The 21,714-nt window shown below is 44.6% G+C and overlaps 1 protein-coding gene across 1 annotated transcript in view; it reads left to right on the top strand.

The window, feature by feature from the left end:
- USP19 (ubiquitin specific peptidase 19) overlaps window positions 1-21,714 on the top strand; it is a 3,461,697-nt gene that overhangs the window by 2,635,818 nt on the left and 804,165 nt on the right. Inside the window, exon 21 of the mRNA XM_044078491.1 lies at window positions 605-757. Within this exon, the coding sequence (XP_043934426.1) occupies window positions 605-757 (153 nt within the window). The remainder of the gene's footprint in view (window positions 1-604; window positions 758-21,714) is intronic.

The following is a 21,714-nucleotide window of genomic DNA, read 5'->3' on the forward strand; positions in this document are numbered from 1 at the left end:
GTAACAGCTACACTGCAGATGTTTATCATCCACTTGGGAGCATACTGGCAGACTCATGATTATCAACCAGATGGTTGGCAGGTATAGAGAAAGGGAAAAATTATTTTTCAAAAGTTACAAAGTTATGCAACCTCAGAGTTTGACTAAGTAGCATGGAATACAAAAATCTAGTTCTTGTCTTCTGCAACCTTGCTTGAATTCTGGCCTTCTCCATTTTGATATTTTTATTCTGGTTATTTTGTTTTTGTTTCCTGATTTTCAAGGTTGATATTTCAAAGCAGAACCAATTTTTTATCGTTCATTCTGTGTAGCTGATGTTTATGTATATGTACAATCACACTGTGAAATAAATATGTATAGTCTGTTACGTGACAAGTAAGCACAGAGGATTATTCATCATGTGGTCCACAACCTGATTCTGTCAACATTAATTTTCCTATTGTCTGACTTTGAGCAAGTTACTTAACCAGACAATGCTCTCTGGCTGTATACAAACTGAGTTTCTGTGAATCATGGTAAACAAACAGAATAAAATAATACACACATGCACAAAATATTTTCTTGTTCATGTTACTAGGTATTTTTTTCATTCTTTTCATTTCAGGTACTGTCCTAAGTGCAAGCAACATAGAGAGGCATCAAAACAACTGATGCTGTGGAGGCTTCCAAATGCACTAATCATTCAGTTAAAGCGTTTCTCCTTCCGCAGCTTCATCTGGAGAGACAAAATCAATGAAATGGTGGAGTTCCCTGTCAGGTAATTTGAGGAAAAAATAGTACAGATAGTTTAGTAATGTTCAAAAGGTGATTCACATAAGCTTGATAGAAGATTACCGAGTACATATTTAAATCTACCTTCTGTAAACTACTTGGCATGCTATTGACATTAAAACAGAATTTGCATGCAACAGTCATGACAGTAGCAGAATTAAGTGCAAAAATTGTGTACTCTATTTGAAAGTCCGTTCGAATACAAATGAATGTAGGTCTGTTTTTGTTTAGATCTGAGCATTTTAAATTGTCCAGCTGTTTCTGATTTTTTTTAATTCTTTTTTTGGTAACTGACCACACTGTTTCAAATAAAGCACCATATCTACGTGTGTCAAATCTTGTGTCATAGAAAAAATACAAATGTGTATGTAAAGTACACACATAGTGCTGCTAGATGATGCTGTACTCAAAAGTTTCTTTAGACAAGATCAAGGGGAAACGGACCACCCAGACTACAGTCTCAGAGTATGCAGAGATCTAAGCAATGGAGTGCTCCCACCCCTAAAACAAGGAGTGGTAAGCCACCTCCCTATGGAAAAAGTTCAAAATGACTTCTCAACTCTACCTGTCCAACTGCATGTGCCCCTAGGAGGAAAACTTGCCCTTCGTGCAAAAAAATGGATGTCCATCACTCAGGACTGATGGGTCCTCAACATTATATCCCAGGGGTACATATTTTATTTCCATTCACTGCCAACTCCAAGCGGGTTTCCAGACCTTCCACCAAACCAGTGTGCAGAGGCTCAAAATCAAGTTCTTTCCCTGCTCAACATCAGAGCTATTCAGCCAGTTCCAGTAGAACAAAGGGGACAGGGTTTCTACTCCAGACTATTCCTGGTACACAGGAAAGAGGGCTCTTAGCACCCAATCCTGGATCTTTTAATTCTCAACACCTTCCTGGTGTTGCCAAAATTCAAGATGCTTACCCTGCAACAGCTTCTCCCTGTGCTAGCCAAGGATGCCTGATTAGTCACCCTAGACTTAAAAGAAGCTTATCTGTGCATCCCCATCAGGGAATTATGCAGGAAATGTCTACGTTTCAGGGCAGGATCTATGCATTATCAGGTCTCTGCACTTCCCTTTGGCTTATCTGCTGCGCCCAGGGTATTCACAAAATGCCTGGCTCCAGCCATTGGATACTGCAGGCAGAGAAATTTCCCTGTACTTGGATGACTGCCTGATTCAGGCGGACAGCCAGGAATTGCTGCTTCAGCACCTGGCATTTGTAAAAAGCCTTCTCACTTCTTTGGGGTACACAATCAACGAAAAGAAATCACAACTGGTGCGCAGTCAAAAGATTGTATTCCTGGGAGCAAGCTTGGACACATCTTCCCAGATGGCATTTCTCACTTCAGAAAAACAAGTCTGCCAGACTACTTCAAGCAAATGGCCACCAGAACCCAGCTAACTGCAAGACCTAGGGTTCATGGCCTCATGTTTTCTGCTAATTCCATATGCAAGACTGCATATGACAAAACTTCAATGGTACTTAAAAAGTCTTTGGTGCCAACATTCTCAGGACCTGGAAACAGTCATTCCAATCATACCTTGTCTGAGGGCAGAGTTCCTTTGGGCGAAGCATGCAACCACAACAAGGGACTGCATTTTACTCTACCCCACGCCACCCAAACCCTGACCACAGATGCATCAGACTATGCATAGGGGGCCCACATGGCTGGCAAATGCATTCAGGGCCACTAGAGCCCAAGCCAAATTCTCCTGCATATCAACCAAAAGGAGATGCTAGCTGTACAGAATGCTGTGACAGCTTTCAGATACCTAATCCTTCCAGGATAACTGCTGATAAAAACAGACAACACCACAGTTATGTGGTACATAAACAAGCAGGGGAGAACCCATTCTTGCCGACTCTGCAGGTTAGCCATGACTCTGTGGAGCACAGCTTTGGACAACCAAGTCTATCTACAAGCTCAGTTCCTGCCAGGCAAACAAAATTCACTGCCAGATGACATAAGCAGAAATCATCTAGACCCACACGAGTGGAAATTGGAGCCCAGCACCTTCAACCTCCTGATCCAGAGGTGGATCTCTTTGCCTCCCCCCTCAACCACCAGTTAAGCAAATTCTGCACTAGGTACCCTCACAGCAGGGCCTGGAAAGTGGATGCCCTATCATTTCAATGGGAAAACCTCTCAATCTGTGCTTTTCCCCCTCTGCCCCTTCTCTCGAGTACTACTCAAGATAAAAGAAGGCAGGCGAAGGACAATTCTGATTGCCCAGGACTGGCCATGCCAGCACTGGTACCCACTCCTGCGCAGCCTGACAAGGGAGCCACCCTGGCACCTACACCAGACCCCCTACCCTGATGTCACAGCAGGAGGGACAGACCTGGCACCTACACCAGACCCCTACCCTGATGTCACAGCAGGAGGGACAGATTTTGCATCCACATTTACAAGCCCTAAATCTTGCAGCCTGGCTTATTCTTTGAATACTCCACAAGCAACCCTAAGTAAACAGGTGCTGGACATCATTCTTGAATCCAGAAGGCCTAGTACAAGGAAATCCTATGCGGAAAAGTGGAAAAGATATTGTTCTTGGATTCAGTCTAAAGGAAAGGACACAGCTGTGCCCTCCTTACCTCTAATCCTGGATCACCTAGCAGAGCTACTCCACAGAGGCCTATCCTTTTCCTCCATTAAGATTCATGCCTCTGCCATTTCGACTCATTCTCATCAGATAGTTCCTGAGAGGGGCTAACAACTTACGGGCCCCAAGGAGAGCACCCACCCCTGCTTGGGACCTTAACTTTGTACTGGAAAAGCTCATGCTTCCCCCTTTTGAACCTGCTGCTTCAGCAGAGTTAAAATTCCTCTCTTTGAAAACAGCTACAGGCACTGATGGCTATGGAACCTTTTATTATCTTCCATGCTGACAGGGTTTCCCTCAAGGCTAACCCGTCCTTTATGCCTAAGGTGGTGTCCAGTGTGGCCCTAAACCAATCCATCCATTTTCCAACTTTCTTCCCTAACCCTCAGAATAAAGGGGAAAGGATCCTGCACTCTTTGGATGTAAACAGACAGCTCAGGTTCTACCTTGATAGGACTAAGCCTTTCGGAAAGTCTGACCAGCTGCTAGTCAGCTTTGCAACAAGGGCAGAGGGCAAGGCCATTTCTAAACGAATCATTTCCAAATGGATAGCACACTGCATCCATTTCTGCTACAAGCACCAAGGAAAACCAACCCCTCAGGGGGTCCAGAACACATTCCACTAGGGCTACTTCTACCTCTACAGCATTTCTTAGGGAAGTCCCTACCAGGGACATTCTGGAAGCTGCAACCTGGAGTTCTGTACACACCTTCATTAAGCATGATCACATACCTATCTTTTCCAAATCCAGGGCAGAATTTGCTACAGCAGTCTTGCAGGGCCTACCAGCCAGCCCTAACTCTTCTTGACTGCCTCCACCCTTTCTCAGCTTTGGGAATCAACCCAAGTGTGATGACTGCAACAGTGAAACATGAAGAATATAGTACAGTTGTGTACACTTACCATAAATGTAGATGTTCAAGTGTATTCACTGTTGTAGTCCTGGTTTCCCTCCCTTCAGCCCCCCCAATTTTTCTCTATCTTTCTGTCTCTCCTCTCTATGGCTATTCCTAATGGTATTGGTGTTTACTTTTTACTGGTGGTGGTTTCCACACCATATACTAGCTCCCTATTTGGGGGCTCCTTACATATGGGGCAAGAAAAACTGATGTAATGGCGTTGGCTGCCTGTTTTTATACCCCTGACGACCTGACGTCATAGAAGAAGTGACAGCATCTGACGCAGAAATACTAAGACTGGTATTTGGGCTGACTGAAGGCTACCTGCAGGCAGATAACCCAAGTGTGATTACATTTATGGTAGGTGTACACAACTGTACTTTCCTTAGTCCCTCCACTGGTCTCGATGAGTTCCTCTGGTATTTCTTCTTTGGTCATCATGAACTGGGGTGGGGGTCAGTAGCATCCTGCACAGCTCTTCCACTGTCCAATAAGGACGTGGAGAAACCACCTTCCTGTTTGGGTGTTGAGATGATCAGGGCAGTTCTTCTCAGAGTAGATGGGGAAAGAGATCTCTTGCTCAGGGTAGAGTCTTCTCCCAGTCTCTTCTTCCAAGAATACTTACATAGGAAAAAGAAACAAAAGGTTAGGTATTCTAAGCATACATTTGTGGTACATAAAGATGGTCTTGTCTTAGCCAGGAGTTTATTGCAGACAGTTGGTTTTGGAATTAAAAAATGTTTACCTTAGCACTATTGTGATATAGAAAATCTTGAAGATAGTCTGATATTGATAGAGACAGAGTTCCCCCTCCTATGGATTCCCAAGGCTAGGACACAGAGTCTGGAGAAAGCACATATACCTAAACACTCTTGCAGGTGTTCTTCTTTTTGTGAGTCTATTCCCCGGATGCATGATGTATTTTTTTGAGAGCAATTGAAGGTTTCCCCTAGTGAGGTTAGTAGGTTAACCTCAGGGGGCCATTTTAAGCATAGCCACACTTCCCAAATGTATTTTGACAAGTTTGATACCTTAGGATTATTTTTAAGGAATATAGGTAGGCTTGGACATGGGTGATGGTCAAGTATTTATAGACTTTCTCTGTCTACTAGACACACAAGTGCCAGTCCAGGGGTAAATGTCTGATTCCCCATCCCTTGGTCCAAGTTACTGTTCATAGGTAATTGGTCCAAGTTACTTTTCATAGGTAAGTACTAGACTAGCTACCTGTGTGGGCTGTTATAAGCTTAGCCAGTTGCCCTCAAAGTTGAGAATCAAACACTTTACCTAGTATCTTTGGGGTAAATATCTTAACCCTCATGCTATCCCACATTATGCCTTCCCCTAACCCCTTGGGTTAGGAAAGAAACCTGCTTCACATGTATGAGAAGCCTGTTCCAGAGAAGGCATAATTCATGAGACACATACATGGCCTTCCAACATGTCATTTATTTGTTACAGATGAGGTTTAGGTCCCTTGATTTAGGTAACTGATGCTATTTGTTTTGTGGATTTGCAACAAGTCCACCATAGCAGGATCAGAGTATGCTTTGTATGCCAGGCATAGATTGTCTCTCAGCAGTCTGTAGGTGACAGAATACACGGATAGGGCTTTGAGGTGGTCTGAGTAGGACATGCTTACACCCTCTATTCTTTTTGTGTGGAACTTTTATGGTTGCTCCAGCTGTTGCATATGCCTGGTCAGGTACATACCCAATGTAGCATTGTACTCCGTGATTGGTCTGATGATGGCTGAGTACTGAGGTACAATGACAACCTTAGACTTAGATTCCAAACCCTTGCTTGTAAGTTTCACAGCATAGAAAGATTTCTGTACTACCAAAGACACATGATGGTCAAAGGCCAGGTTACAGTCTACAAGTGTTCCCAAGTCCCTGACCACTGGACCTACTCTTAGAGGAATATTATCAGTGTGGTAGTTTCCAGGGATAGCTGTCTTAGCTAAGAATGCTATTATCCATTTCTTGGAATTGAGTTTGACAGGTTCATAGGTGGTTGCTAGGCTATTGTCCGTACGGCCATTATAAGCCTAGCCATGTTATACCCTTGTTCCCTTATTGACCAGTTTGTGTGGTCTGTATTTTCAGTGCGAATCTGTGATCAGCACCAACTGTCCCTATCCAGTAGGGACATAGGTGACATATATGGGGGTAAATTTACCGACTCCCTTCCAGTTGTCTAAGTTACACTTTAATAGGGTCAATGAGGAGCTCTGTTTTACATGAATTGGGTGTTTGTTCCAGAGGTATGCACTATTTATTAGTCCGTGTCAGGCCTTGGTGGGTATTTGCATCTTTGGAGGATTCTGTGTTTGTATGTGGTTTGCAATCATCTACAAACTTGGTCAGGCAGAGGCCCTTGAAGTTGGCCTTGACCTCAGAGAAGTAGATGCTAAATAGGGACAGTGTCTGCACTGAGTTTAGAGGATCTTTGCTAGTGACAGGCCTCTCTGTGGAGGTAGACTCCCCTATCCTAACTTCTTGGATCCTAACTGTGAGACAGTGAGTGACATACCTAATTTTCTCAATTTGTCTACAATGCTGAAGCGGGATATTGTCATTTGATTTGGTTAGGTCAAGATAGGCAGTTTGCATCCTTTTCATCTCATCCATTACTTTAGTGACCACCTCAAAGAAGTCCAGCAGATTTAATAGGCATGGCCTGCCATTGACAAAACCACACTTGTCTTGTATCCAGTCTCTTGACAGTTTCCTGTGTTGTTATTTATCATATTCATAGTAATTATTTCCATGGCTTTGCATGTGAGACTAGTTTGACTTACGAATGTGTTGTTACTCAGGTCTATAGATTACCTGCCCTCATGTAGAGGGATGACACTTGCAGTCTTCCATTTGCTTGGCATGAAGCCTGTCTGGAGGGTTATGGTTAAATAGTGCTTCTAATAGTCCTGATAGGTTGTGTTTCAGGGTATTAAGAATGAATTCTCGGATGTTATCGGGGCCCACTGATGCAGTGTTTTTGACCTTGGCGAGTGCATTGAGGAATTTTTCCCTAGTGTCAGTTGGGGGAGTTGTAGTTGAGGGTATTTCCTGAGGAGTGTTATTGTTGCTTAATTAGTCAGTTAGTAGATTTGCTGTATCATCCAGCTCAATATAGATGGCTGCTTTTACAATTAGTTTGGCACATTGTTGTGTATTGCCTTTGTGGTCACAGATGTAGGTGAGTAATGCTTTGTGATTGTTTTTGGCCCGAGAGTCTATTTTTACAACAGATTTAGTTCTGAGTTGCTTGCTAACATTTATGAGTGAATTTTTACCTAGCTGGTCATTGCCCTTAATAATTTTTGCTTTGATTTTCTACCTTTTATTATACAACCTATTTATGTTGGGATTCCACCAGATTGACTTGTTTTCTGAGTTTATCATTTGCTTATGTCTGGTATTTACTGCTGTCTATATGAAGCCATTAACATGATTGTATAGGGTTTCTGTGAACAATTCCACATCGACAGGAGTGTTTGTAGGGGGGGAGGGAGCTTGATATTTTCCCATGGTTTCACTTAATCAGAACTTTGCCTTAGAATAATTCCTGTAACTTCCAGAGTTAGCTGGGGTCCAGGATTTTCATTTTGTTTCAAAGAAGGACATTACACTAGGGGGTATGCAACATTCTGCCATGTTTGTGAGAAACAGGTCAAGGACCTATGAGTCAAATTGGTGCTTATGATTCAATGACTTGAGTCTGTGCATGATTTGGCAGATTTTGATCAATGAATGACTAGCTCAAACTTGAACCTGGCTGCACTAAAGGTGAAGGGGTTGGGAGGGTGGCCTAATGGTTAAGGTGTTTGTCTTACAAACACAAGGTTCAGGGTTTGAGTCTCACAAGGGATAATTGGCTAGGCTTAAAATGGCTTGCAAGGGCAGTTAGCTTAGTACTAACCTATGAAACTATGAAACCTATAAGGCAAACAGCAGGCACCACTGCAAAGTGGAGATCCCAAATACTGCTCCAGTTCCTTCTATTTTTCTAATCCTAAGGAACTTGTCTCAATACCCAGCTTGGAGCTTGCCTCAAAGACCACAATTACTGTCCCAGCAAAACAATCAGATCCTGCACAATCAGCTACGGACTCTGAACCTGGCAGCATGGCTAATCCTGCGATCATACGAACGACACCTCTCAGTAAAGCTGTGATGGATGTAATTTTGGAAGCCAGAAGGCCTAGTACTAGAAAATCTTATGCTGACAAATGGAAGAAATTCTGTGCTTGGAATCAAGCACAAGGAACTGATACAGCAGAACCACATATTCCTCAGATATTGCAATACTTAACTGAGATGCTTGACAAAGGCCTATCTTTCTCATCAATAAAAATCCATGCCTCTGCCATTTCGGCTCATTACAATACAGAGCCACCAATCTTTTCTCATCCTTTACTAAAGCAGCATCTTAGAGGAGCCAAAAACCTAAGGCCTCCTAGATCATCACCATTACCTGCATGGGACCTCAATTATGTGTTGGAAAAGCTCACCCTGCCTCCATTTGAACCAGCCGCTACTGCTGATATAAAGTTCTTATCATGGAAGACAGCTCTGCTACTAGCAATTACTTCAGCAAGAAGAGTTTCAGAGCTACAGGCCCTCATGGCTGTAAAGCCCTTTATCATATTTTACCCATTCAGGGTGTCTCTGAGGACAAATCCTACTTTTATGCCTAAGGTGGTTTCCAGTGTGGCTCTTAACCAAACAATTCATCTGCCAACTTTTTATCCAAATCCGCAGACCAAAGGGGAGAGAATTCTGCATTCCTTGGATGTACACAGACAGCTAAGATTCTGCTTGAGCAGGACAAAAGCTCTAAGAAAAACTGAGCAATTACTAGTGTCATATGCTGCAGGATCAGAAGGAAAGGCTATCTCAAAGCAGACAATTTCAAAATGGATAAGCCACTGCATCTGTTTCTGCTACTTACACCATGGTAAATCTGTGCCCAAGGGCATTAGGTCTCATTCCACCAGAGCTACAGCTACTTCGGCAGCCTTTCTCAGAGGAGTACCAACCAAAGACATTCTAGAGGCTGCTACTTGGAGTTCTGTTCACACCTTTACAAAGCATTACCATTTGCCTCTATACTCTAAGTTAGGGCAGGCTTTGCCACTGCAGTGCTGCAGGGCCTTATAGCTGCTCCTAATGCTGTTTAGCTCCAGCCTCCCAACCATAGCTTTGGGATTCTACCCAAACATAATGACTGCAACAGTGAAACACGAAGAACATAGTACAGTTGTGTACACTTAACCATAAATGTAGATGTTTGAGTGTATTCACTGTTGCAGTCCAGGTTACCCTCCTGCTTCCCCCTGTCATTCTACAGTTTATCTTTCCTTCTCTATCTTCTACAACCTATGTGGTGTATTTGCTTGTAGATTAAGGTAAAGTTTATATTGATGCATGTATGTGTGTGTATATATATATATATATATATATATATATATATATATATATATAAATATAAAATACTGCTTCCTTTTTGGGGACACCTGACATCGGGGGCAAGAAAAACTAAAGAAAATGGCGTCGGTTGCATGTTTTATACCCCTGATGACCTGACGTCATGGAAGAGAAGACAGCAACCGACGCAGGACCCAAGACTTTGGCATTCAGGCCGACTGAGGGCAAACCTGCCAGCAGATTACCCTAATGTAATGACTGCAACAGTGAATACACTCGAACATGTACATTTATGGTAAGTGTACACAACTGTACTTTCTCCTTATTGCAAAAGGAAGGTTCAGTGCTAACTTTATCCCACTCTCATCCCCTAAAGGGCCCATCTGTGTACAGGAAGAATGCAAAGTACCTGTAATCACGGCTGCACAGGTAAAAAACACACTCTCCAAAGCCAAGAACACAGCATCCATGGGACCTGACAACATCCCAGGCTGCATTCTACATGAACTACAGAACTAACTGGCACCCCACCTAAGTACCATGTTCAATCATAGCCTCACCTCAGGCTTTGTGCCCACTGATTGGCGCACAGCAACAGTTATCCCACTCCACAAAGGGGGGAGCCACCACAGACCCCGGGAACTACTGCCCCATTAGCCTGACGAGCCTGGTCTGCAAGGCTATGGAGCGTATCATCATGGAACTTATAAACAATGACATTGGTAATCTCCAAACTCTGGACCCTACCCAGTTCGGGTTTGAAAAAGGTAGATCATGTCTCCTAAACCTGATAGACTTCTTTGAAGCGGTCACCAAAGCTGTAGATGAGGGTAAGGTGGTACACACAGCCTATCTAGATCTCGTCAAGGCTTTCGGCACCATCCCCCACTCTGGAATTATAGACAAACTCACTAAACTAGGTATAAATCCCTATGTCACAAGATGGGTTGCCAACTGGCTCACTGACCAAATCCACACTGTGAAAGTAGCAGACTCTAAATCCAACTTCAGACCAGTGACAAGTGGAGTACCACAGGGTTCAGTCCTAGGTCCTCTCCTGTTTGGTATCTACTTCTCTGAAGTACAGGCTAACACAGAAGGTCTTTGACTAACAAAGTTCGCAGGTGACTGCAAACTATGAGCCATAATCAAATCTCCTAACAATGTGGACATCCTACAAAAGGGCCTCACTGAGACAGATGCCTGGTGTCAAAGCCATGGCCTCAAGCTCAATGCCAAAACGTGCATTGTCATCCCTTTTGGTAAAAACTCTGTACCCATGAACTACCACATAGGCGGTAGTCTACTTAACATCAAAAGTGTGATGAGACCTTGGGACACAGGTGGACAGTAGTCTCTCCTTTGATAATCACATTGCCACAATAGTCAGGAAATCCTTCTACGTGGCACACCTCATCACAAAAGGTTTCTCATCCAGGAAAAAAGAGGTCATTGTTCCCCTCTACTCATCACTCATTAGACCCATTATAGAGTACAACGCCCCTTTTGGTATGTACCTCACAAGACATCTACAACAACTGGAAAGATTGCAGAAATACCTTACAAATAAGATTACCGGCCTCAAACAGATGCCCTACGCAGACCATCTAAAAAAACTCCAGCTTTACTCTGTCGCATATCGCCTACTCAGAGGCGATCTCTGCCTAACACACAAAGCTATGTCAAACCCAGAGCTGTTGGACATGCTCCACGTGAAGAAATCCCAATCCCTCCGAGCTACATGCTCTAGGGACCTAAACCTTGTCACCACAATAAACAGAACATGCTGGAGGGATGGATTCCTGTCTCCGAGACTTCCCATACTCTGGAACAAACTACCTATCTATATCAAACAAAGCTCCTCATTAGCACTCTTCAAGAAAAATCTTGATGATTGGATGGGAGATAGGAAATTAACCCCAGGGATCACTTCTATGGCTCTGCTTGACAGGGGCACAGGAAAATAATATTCTTGGGTGGCAAAAGCCGTGGTACCGTTTGGCTAGGCTTATATAGGACCTAGGGCCAATAGCCTAGTACCTACCTATGAACCTATGAGTCAAATTGGTGCTTATGATTCAATGACTTGAGTCTGTGCATGATTTGGCAGATTTTGATCCACGAATGACTAGCTCAAACTTGAACCTGGCTGCACTAAAGGTGAAGGCAAACAGGAGGTGCCACTGCAAAGTGGAGATCCTAAATGCTGCTCCAATTCCTTCTATTTTTCCAGCCTTGGAGGATGTCAGCAATCCATATTCCAAATCTTCCGTCTGTTAAAAGGCAGTTGAACTTTACAGAGTTTCCCAGGGTAACATATTACTGTTTTTTTTTACCTTAAGCCTGATCCTGCAACCATTTAGTCCTCATCTTCAGCTGACAGTATGTTTTTGGTGAATCCTAACCTCTCTGTCAGGGTTAAAGAGGGTAAGGTGCTATTTAGATTTAAGAAGAGAGTTCTCTTCTGCCATTTTGGTTTTTAAAATTCACAATTATTTCTAGGGCCATGTGTGGTAGTTTGTTACATTGTGCTGAAACTTTAATTGAATGTTTTATGAATCTGCCTTCAGAGTATAAGTCCTTTCTGAACCTCATTGTTCCTAATATTCATCAGGTCTTTAACCATGCTGTATGGAGTGTGTGCGATTGTGCAGATACTGTGTCTAGGGCCACTTCTACTGCTAGTGTCTTAAGGAGGTATGTCTGGGTACATAACCAAAGGATGTCCTTCTATTCATATACTGCAGTATCCATAACATGAAGGAGTCCACCTCTGGTTGACTCGTACATCTGGCCATTTTACCAAAGTTAAAATGCTACTGTGAAGTAAGTGTGATGGCCTGCATCTCTCAGCATACGTCAGCCATAAACGGGCGTCTGGTATAAAGCAGACGTCAGCATGGACCTACCTCAGAACTTTTCTGCCACCTATTTGACGCTCGCTTGGAAAGTTGCCTTGTACTTCGCCTGTGTTTAGATATGTACCCATAGGGGGGTTTTGTTACCTGTTTTGCTACTGTGTTTTTCTTGTGAGTTAATGTCAGGCAGGAAGGACATGTGTCAGTATGGAAGTCAGATTCCACGTAAAGACTCACACAAACTTTGTTTATTCTGCCTAGGCCCAGAACATGACCATATGTCACGCGAGATCTGTAAGGCCTTTGTCCCTAAAACTCTTAGGAGTCAACTTGCTTTTCTTAGATTATACTTAGAGAATCAACATCTGAAGTGCCTTGCACGGGATATGGATCCGACATTGGGACCTTTGGAAGAGCCACAAACCAAGAAAGCCAGGAAACTTTGGCCTGATCCTACGGCTGTTCCCTCTATTCTGGGCGTTCGTCCCGAGGCTGATGAAGGCCCAGAGGCCACATTGGAAACAGCAGAACCTCCTTTGATGGGTACTTTGGGGGAAAGAAAACTGTTAGCACGTCCCAGCAGGACTCACAGGTGTCTGACCCGGTGAGAACCACGGCTTATTTCTAAAAGCCCACTGGGGTTACTCAAATAGTGGTTCAGGAAGACGTTTCAGACGTCATTGAATGTCGCCCGACATCCAGCCCTCCTACTCTCCACCTTATGTCGGAGGCCCCGAAGAAGAAGATAAAACAAAAAAAATAAGCATATTTCTTCGGGCCAACAAGTTCTACCCTCCGAGTAAGCCCCTGGCAGGCAGGCCTTTACTCAAGGCCTCTTCAGTGCTTTTATGGCCTTTCTTCAGACACCAGCTCCTGTCCAGGCCCTTCCCCCTCCACTCCTGGGAAAAGGCCTCAAGAAGGTCTTTCCTCTGAGGATGAAGACTCTCCTGGGGATGAATCTCTAACCTGCTCCTCACAGATTGCTTCTCCTCTGTGGTATGCTTCCCCGGAGGAGGAGTCTAATGGAACAGATTCTCCTCGGGAAGACATCACATTTGGGGAGGCCATTGTGCAAATGAAAGATTTTTTTCAAATGGGGTTGCAGTTAGGTCTCTGAGACACAAAAGAGGTATTATGACCTCTTACAAATGGAGTCCCCCATCCTGCCTGCTTTTATGGATGCATTTCTGGCTTCTTCCAAGTCCCCAGACTCCCTGCCTCCTGCCCCTAAAATACCCTGATAGCCTCCTCAGGCACTTTGTAGAATCTAAGATGTCCTTCAAGGATGCATCTGCAGTCCTTACAAATGGGTTGTCCTGTCGTCAGGCAGCCCTTCGGTCGGCCGGATTCCAAAGTCTGGGTCTGGCCTCGGCTGGTGTCGCACTTCACCCGACGTCATCTCTGCTGGTCTTCGGGTATAAAGGCATCAGCCGACGCCATTTTCCTCAGTCTTTCTTGCCGCGTGGCGCCCGAAGCAGAAGCTGTTCGCAAGTGCCGGTTTGTCAGATCCAGAGATTACTACTACCGAATACTACTTCGAAGACTTCTAAAAAGCTAAGTACCCCGTTGGGGACTCTTTCTTGCCTCAGCCGATGTCAGAACAAGTGAATAACTGTTTAACTTGTGGGAAACAAATACCTCATAAAGATTTCCACTCTTACTGCTTACCTTGTTTAGGCCCAGACCACGACGTAGCAGCTTGTTTAGCCTGTGCTTCCTTCAATCGACGAACGCTTAGGCGTCGGTCGGAGTTTGCTGAACAGTTTTTCGGCTCATATTTTGCGTACATTATGCCGTCGGATCCTCCGACTACTCAAATTGTTAAGAAACGCAAAGAAAAGGACCGACACTCGCGGTCCGCGGTTTCGGCCGAAACCACGGTTAAGCAAACCTCGAGTGTCTCGGTTTCAGCCGAAACCAAGCAAACGGGTCAATCTTCAGCCGAATCCATGACTACTACCGAGGCCCCTTCTGCCCTAGTTGAATCGGCCTCTGAAATTTTGCCTACTAATGTGGTTTCTCTAGAATTATCGGACACCATCCCTTTAGATGTCTCTACCCCAGCACGTGGGGCTGCTAGGCCTCCTGCAGCCATGTCTATAAAGGCCTTTGCCAGGGCTAAAGCAGCCAAAACTGCTAAGTCTGTGCCTGTTAAGCCCCCCTCTCACAGGCCCAGTTCCAGTTCCCAAATGCTTACTCTGGCAGAGGATCTCATCTCTTTAATAAGGGGATCCCAATCTCACCCAGACAGGGCCTCTCAACCTCCAGAAAAGAGACCTAGAACAGAGCCCCCTGAACCTGTGTCCTCAGGTGACTCTTCTGATGATACAGACAATATAGACCATCCAGAGGCTCCTTTTTCTACATATGAAGATTCCAATGCTGAAGAGTCTATTCCTTCTGCCTCTCCACCAGAGGAATTTTCCTTTGGAGAAACCTTACATGCTATGAGAGAGCAATTCCAATGGCAGGTGACAAGATTTCTCAGATTCAAGAAAAAGGCTTAGGACCTTTTTACACTTACCACAACATAGGCCCTTAGCTATACCTCCAGTCCTTCCTGTTGTGGATGATGCATTTAATGATGTTTGCACTGCTCCTGATACTTTACCTCCAGCCCCTGCTAAGCCTGATAGGTTTTACAGGGTACCGGACACTCATCACCACTTATACAAGGCTCCTCTTGCAGATCCTGAGACTATCTCCCAGGGGCCTAAGGCAGTAGCTTCGACCTCAGCGAAAAACCCTCTCCCTTCTGAAAGGGAATCCAGGTCCTTAGAGAGATGGGGTAAAAAAGTATACACCTCTGCTACTCTCTCAGCTAGAGCTTTGAACTGTCAGTTTCATATGATCCAATACCAAGAGTTTATGCTTGATCAGTTAACTAAGAAACTGTCCTCTGATGATTCCTTAGATAAGAAATATGTTCTAGAAATGGTGAATAACATTCAGCAGGTTAGTAACTATTCTTTAAAATGTGGCTATGATGCACTGGAGGCTTCATTTAGATCAGCCATGACTGGCACAGTTATAAGAAGGCATGCATGGTTGAAAGAACAGGTCTTGCCGGATCATGTTAAAGCAAAGCTATTAGATGCTCCTATGGATAAGATCAGTCTATTCGCTTCCCCTGCCCAACAAGTAATGAAGAAAATGGAAGAGAAGGCAAAATCTGTACAAACAGTTAAAGATTTCTTACAGGTTCAGCCCCCAAGGTTTAGCAGGAACTGGCCTTCCAAAAATTGGTCCTTTCCAGACTCCTCTAAATCTCAGAGAGGCAGGAATAGACGTTCCAGAGGCAGAAATCAATCCAGAGGAGGTGCCTACAGGGGACGCCAGTGGCAAGGCAATAACCAACGAGGCACAGATACAACCACTACCACTGCAACAGGACAATCACAGTGACTTGGCTCTGACACCGCCTACCAGGAACAAATAGCAGCACCCTTAGGCGGAAAGTTAGCCTTATTTTCAAAAACTGGCACTATATCACGAGAGACAAGTGGGTTTTGCAAACTATAGACCAAGGCTACAGGTTTCATTTCCACACCTTACCAGTAAAAAGAGAAATGCCAAACCTACCACCAAATCAAAAGACAGAAGCTCTAAAACAAATAGCTCAATTAACAAAGATGAGAGCTGTGGAAAGGGTACCACCTACAGAACAGGGCAAGGAACTTACTCCAGACTCTTCCTAGTACCAAGAAAAGAGAAAAGTTGGAGACCTATTCTCGACTTGTCCGCTTTAAACACATTCATCATTGTTCCAAAATTCAAAATGCTGACCCTACAGCAACTTCTTCCCATGCTGGGCAAGGAGTATTGGCTGGTAACTCTAGATCTCAAGGAGGCATACCTGCACGTCCCCATACGACCAAATTGCAGAAGATACCTCAGATTTCTTGCAGGATCAGAGCATTATCAATTCTCAGCATTGCCCTTTGGCTTATCTACTGCGCCCAGAGTGTTCACGAAATGCCTGGCATCAGTAATCGCTCATTGCAGACTTCAGGGAATTCAAATTTATCCATACCTGGACGACTGCCTGATACAAGCGGACAACAAAAGCAAGCTGACACAAGACTTACAAAGAGTCATTTGCTTACTACAAGCCCTGGGATACACAGTCAATTTAAAAAAGTCAAGACTGATACCATCCCAGACAAGAACATTCTTGGGTGCAGAATTGGACACAGTAAAACAGATGGCATTCCTAACTGCAGAAAAACAAGAACAACTTCCTCTTTACTTCTTGGCATTAACAAAGCAGAACAAACTAACAGCAAGGAAAGTACTGCAGGCCTTGGGCTTCATGGCATCCTGCATAATCCTGGTCCCCCATGCCAGACGGCATATGAGAAAGCTACAGTGGTACCTAAAGAATTTATGGTCTCAACACAGGCACAGCTTAGAAACCAAAATACCACTAATCCCATGCCTGAAACAAGAGTTCCTATGGTGGGCTCAGGCATGCCAGGCAAACCCAGGTTTGTCCTTCCACAACTTTCAAACAAGCCAAACCATCACAACAGACGCCTCAGACCTCGGTTGGGGGGCCCACATGCTGGACAAGTGCATTCAAGACTTATGGACTCCAGATCAGCTGCACCTGCACATAAATCAAAAAGAAATGCTGGCAGTAAAACTAGCAATCCAGAATTTCAGACCATTCCTCAAAGAAGGCCAATTGCTGATAAGGACAGACAACACCACAGTCATGTGGTACATCAACAAACAGGGAGGCACTCATTCATACCCCCTATGCCGAATGACTCTGGACCTATGGAATATGGCTCTGAGCTACAACATTCAGTTACAGGCAATATTTGTACCAGGAAAAGAAAACATCCTAGCAGACATGTTAAGCAGAACTACCTCGGATGCTCATGAATGTATGCTACACCCGGACATCTTCAAGGCCATCACAAAGAAATGGGGAATGCCACAAATAGACCTATTCGCATCCCCACTCAATCACCAGCTCAAGAAATTCTGCACAAGGACATACCACCCACTTGCTTGGAAGGTGGACTCTCTATCCTTCAGTTGGAAAGGCCTGACAGCATATGCATTTCCACCTCTTCCTTTGATGCACAAGGTACTACTGAAAATCAAAGAGGAACGTCCAAGGATAATTCTGATAGCTCCAAATTGGCCAAGACAACATTGGTATCCATTGCAGAGGAGCATGTCTCGGGGGGGAAATGTGGTCAATACCCCTGATTCCTTTGATGTTAACTCAGAGCGACTACAACATCCTGCATCCAAACCTGAAAACTCTGCAACTGACTGCCTGGAACATTACATAAGAGCAACTAACCCAGATTTATCCCAAAGGGTTAAAGACATTATCCTCGAGGCCCGCAGACCTTCAACAAGAAGGAACTATGCAGGAAAATGGAAAAGGTTTGTCATTTGGAGTACTGAAAGAGGGAAAGATGTGTCAAAGGTAGATATTGCCAACATCCTGGAGTATTTGGCAGAGCTGCTCCATACAGGCCTGTCCTATTCCTCCATCAAGATACATGCATCAGCTATTTCTGCAGAATACAGCTTCGATCCCCCTGTCTTCTCACATCCTCTACTCAGGCAGTTCCTGAGAGGAATTAAGAATGTAAAACCTCCTAGGAAACCACCATTACCAGCATGGGACTTGAATTTTGTGCTTGAAAAATTGACACTCCCTCCATTCGAACCAGCAGCAACAGCAGATCTTCAACACCTATCCTGGAAAACTGCTTTCCTACTGGCAATTACTTCAGCAAGAAGGGTTTGAACTACAGGCTTTAATGGCAGTACAACCCTTCCTAATCTTCCATCAAGATAGTGTCCATGAGAACTAATCCTACATTTATGCCTAAGGTGGTATCTAGAGTGTCTCTAAACCAGGCAATCCACCTACCTACCTTCTTTCCCAATCCACAGAACAGGGGGGAAAGACTGCTGCATACCTTGGATGTACATAGACATTTGCGCTACTACCTGGACAGAACCAAGGGCAATAGAAAAACTGACCAGCTTCTAGTAGCTTATGCAACAGGAAGGGAAGGAAAAGCAATTTCCAAACAGACAATCTCCAAGTGGATAGGAAATTGCATAAGATTCTGTTACTCCTACCATGGAAAGCAAATTCCACAGAACATAAGGCCTCATTCTACAAGGGCTACAGCCACTACCACAGCTTTCTTACGAGGAGTGGCTACCAAGGACATTATTGAGGCTGCTACTTGGACCTCCGTGCATACATTTGCCAAGCATTATAACTTACCTCTATACTCTAGATCCCGAGCAGGGTTTGCCACTGCTGTTTTGCAAGGGATCCTAATTACACCATAAATCTTCTTCCTCCTCCCCTAGTTTGGCTATGGTATTCTACCCATTTGTAAGGACTGCAGATGCATCCTTGAAGGACATAGTACAGTTTTGTACCTACCATAAATGTAGATGTCCGAACAGGATAGCATCTGCAGTCAGGATTACCCACCCTCCTTCCCCTCTGTGGTACTCCTAGGGTATTTGCCCACCTAATAGCTAGCTGGGGGGGGATCTCTTATGGTGTATTTGTTTGTATATATGTACATACATGCTTATTTTTTGTGTTTGCCTTCTACCTTTTTGGAATCATTGGCATTTACCCAAAAATTTAGCCTTCCAAGAGGGCAACTGGCATCTGGGGCAAGAAACACTGAGGAAAATGGCGTCGGCTGATGCCTTTATACCCGAAGACCAGCAGAGATGACGTCGGGTGAAGTGCGACACCAGCCGAGGCCAGACCCAGACTTTGGAATCCGGCCGACCGAAGTGCTGCTTGACGACAGGACAACCCATTTGTAAGGACTGCAGATGCTATCCTGTTCGGACATCTACATTTATGGTAGGTACAAAACTGTACTTTCCTCTTTAAGGCCCCATCAGCTGACCCATCCACCATTTCTATAGCTGCAAATAAAACTTCTAAATTGCTACCCTCCACTTCCTTGCTCCTCTCTGATAAAAAAAAAACAGAATTATGGAGGGGTTGGGCAAAATAGTTTATAGGTCTGCCACTTTGGCTGTCAGAGCCTAAACTGTCAAACCCATATGGCTCAGCAGCATCAGAGTCTGTCTTAAGGAGGTATTCATGGCTCAGGCTGCAGCCTTTGCCAGATGATATTAAAGCCAAACTAATGGATGCACCCTTAGACAACAAGGCCTTATTTTGCTCTTCAGCTGCTAAGCTCTTTAAGGCCCTTCAGGAAAAGGGGAAAGAACTGCAACACCTTAGACACATTTTCTGTGTCTGCTATTCCCCGTTTCCAGAGGAATTACCCAGCTTGGACAACCTTTGTGAGAAAACCTTCTAAGCACCTCTCTCCCAAAGGGAAAAAGGATATCAGAAAGTAGGCCTCCTCTAGATCTTCCCCTTCCAAACCTGCACAAAACCAGTCCTTTTAGGCCAAATGTGGCAGGCTATGACTGCCAGGCCCTAAACCCATCTTCCCCTCTCTCTCTTCGCCTATCCCTGTCCCTTCCAGCTCGGAAACAGATTACTCAGGACTCTTTGGTCCTTACCATCATCAAACAAGGCTATTTCATGGTTTGGGAGTCCTTACCATCCTTCAGAGGAATTCCTCAAACCCCCCTGCACAAGAGCAAATGGCCTCCTTTCCTCCAGTCCTACATTCCATGCTATCCCAGGGTTACCATCCAAGAGGTGCTTCCAAATCAAAAGGGAAAAGGATTATTTTCCAGAGTATTTCTAGTCCCTAGGAAAGAAGGTCCCTGGAGGCCTGTCTTAGACTTATCCCACCTAAACACCTTTATCAAGGTCCCTTCTTTTTGCATGCTAACTCTTCTTACACTCCTTCTCCTGATCCCCCCTCAGGCTTACATGGTTTCATTGGACATAAAGGATACCTACTTGCACATTCCAATTCACCCACACTTCAGGAAATTTCTTAGGTTCTCTGTGGATTCTTCACACTTTTAGTTCTGTGCTTTGCCATTTAGTCTCTCTACGGCCCCAGACTATTCACAAAATGTCTGGCCCCAGTCGTAGCCTTCTGCAAAATGAGGGGTATTCAGATATTCTTACTTGGACGATCTCCTCATCCAGGCTTCATCCCCAAGGTTGATACAGAAGCATCTGGACTACACCATGTCCCTGTTGAGGAGTCTGAGGTTCCCACTAAACTTTTAGAAATATTCTCATATGTCTCCCAAGACCATGTCTTCCTGGGCTGCAGAATACTCACAATCCAAATGATGGCCAGCCTGCCCCCAGAAAAAATTTGGTCCCTCACCACTTATTTTCAGGGACTAATTCCACTACAAACTCTGTCTACCAGAGAGTTCCTGTGACTCATGGGATTCATAGCTTCCCACAGTCCCCATGGTACCCTTGGCAAGGCTGCACATGAGGAAGTTTCATTGGTTCCCGAGGACAGTCTGGAAACGAGACCTTCATCCTCTAGAGCTTGTAGTCCTCCTATTACCCTGTTTAACAAAAGAACTAATGTGGTGGATTTCACAGGTTTCAAAAAATCTGGGCCTCCCTTTCCAACCTCTCCCCCCCCCCAACCAGGATCTGTACACAGATGCATCAGACACGGGCTAGGGTGCAACCTTAAGGAATTGGAGGGTGAGAGAAGTTTGGACCCCTCCCCAGTTGAGAGGACCATATCAACATCAAAGAAATGAAGGCCTTGATTTTTGCCATACAAATCTTCAAGACCCGAACCCTACCAGGAGTGCTGAGATGGTTCACAGACGACACCACAGTCCTCTGGTATATCAACAGCAAGGAGCGACAAAGTCATACATCCTTTGCAGACTGGCTCTGTATGCGTGAGAGATTGCTCAACAGAGCCAGGTTTCTGTACTAGCTGTCTACATCCCTTCAGCTCAGAATGTGATGGCAGACTCACTAAGCAGGTCCATGACTCAATCCCATGAATGGATGTTAAACAGGGATGTGTTCCTGGACCTAGTCCATTGATGAGGTACTCCTCAGGTAGACCTGTTTGCCTCCCCATGAACAGACTGCTTCCCACATACTGCACCAGGATACACACACCTGAGGCATGGAAAGTGGACGCTCTTTCCTTGGAAGGGGATGTTTGTGTATGCATCCCCTCCCTTCAGAAAATTCTGCTGAAGATTCA

Source organism: Protopterus annectens, chromosome 7.part1, assembly GCF_019279795.1.
Source record: "Protopterus annectens isolate FY-2018-M chromosome 7.part1, PAN1.0, whole genome shotgun sequence".
Classification (NCBI taxonomy): domain Eukaryota; kingdom Metazoa; phylum Chordata; order Ceratodontiformes; family Protopteridae; genus Protopterus; species Protopterus annectens.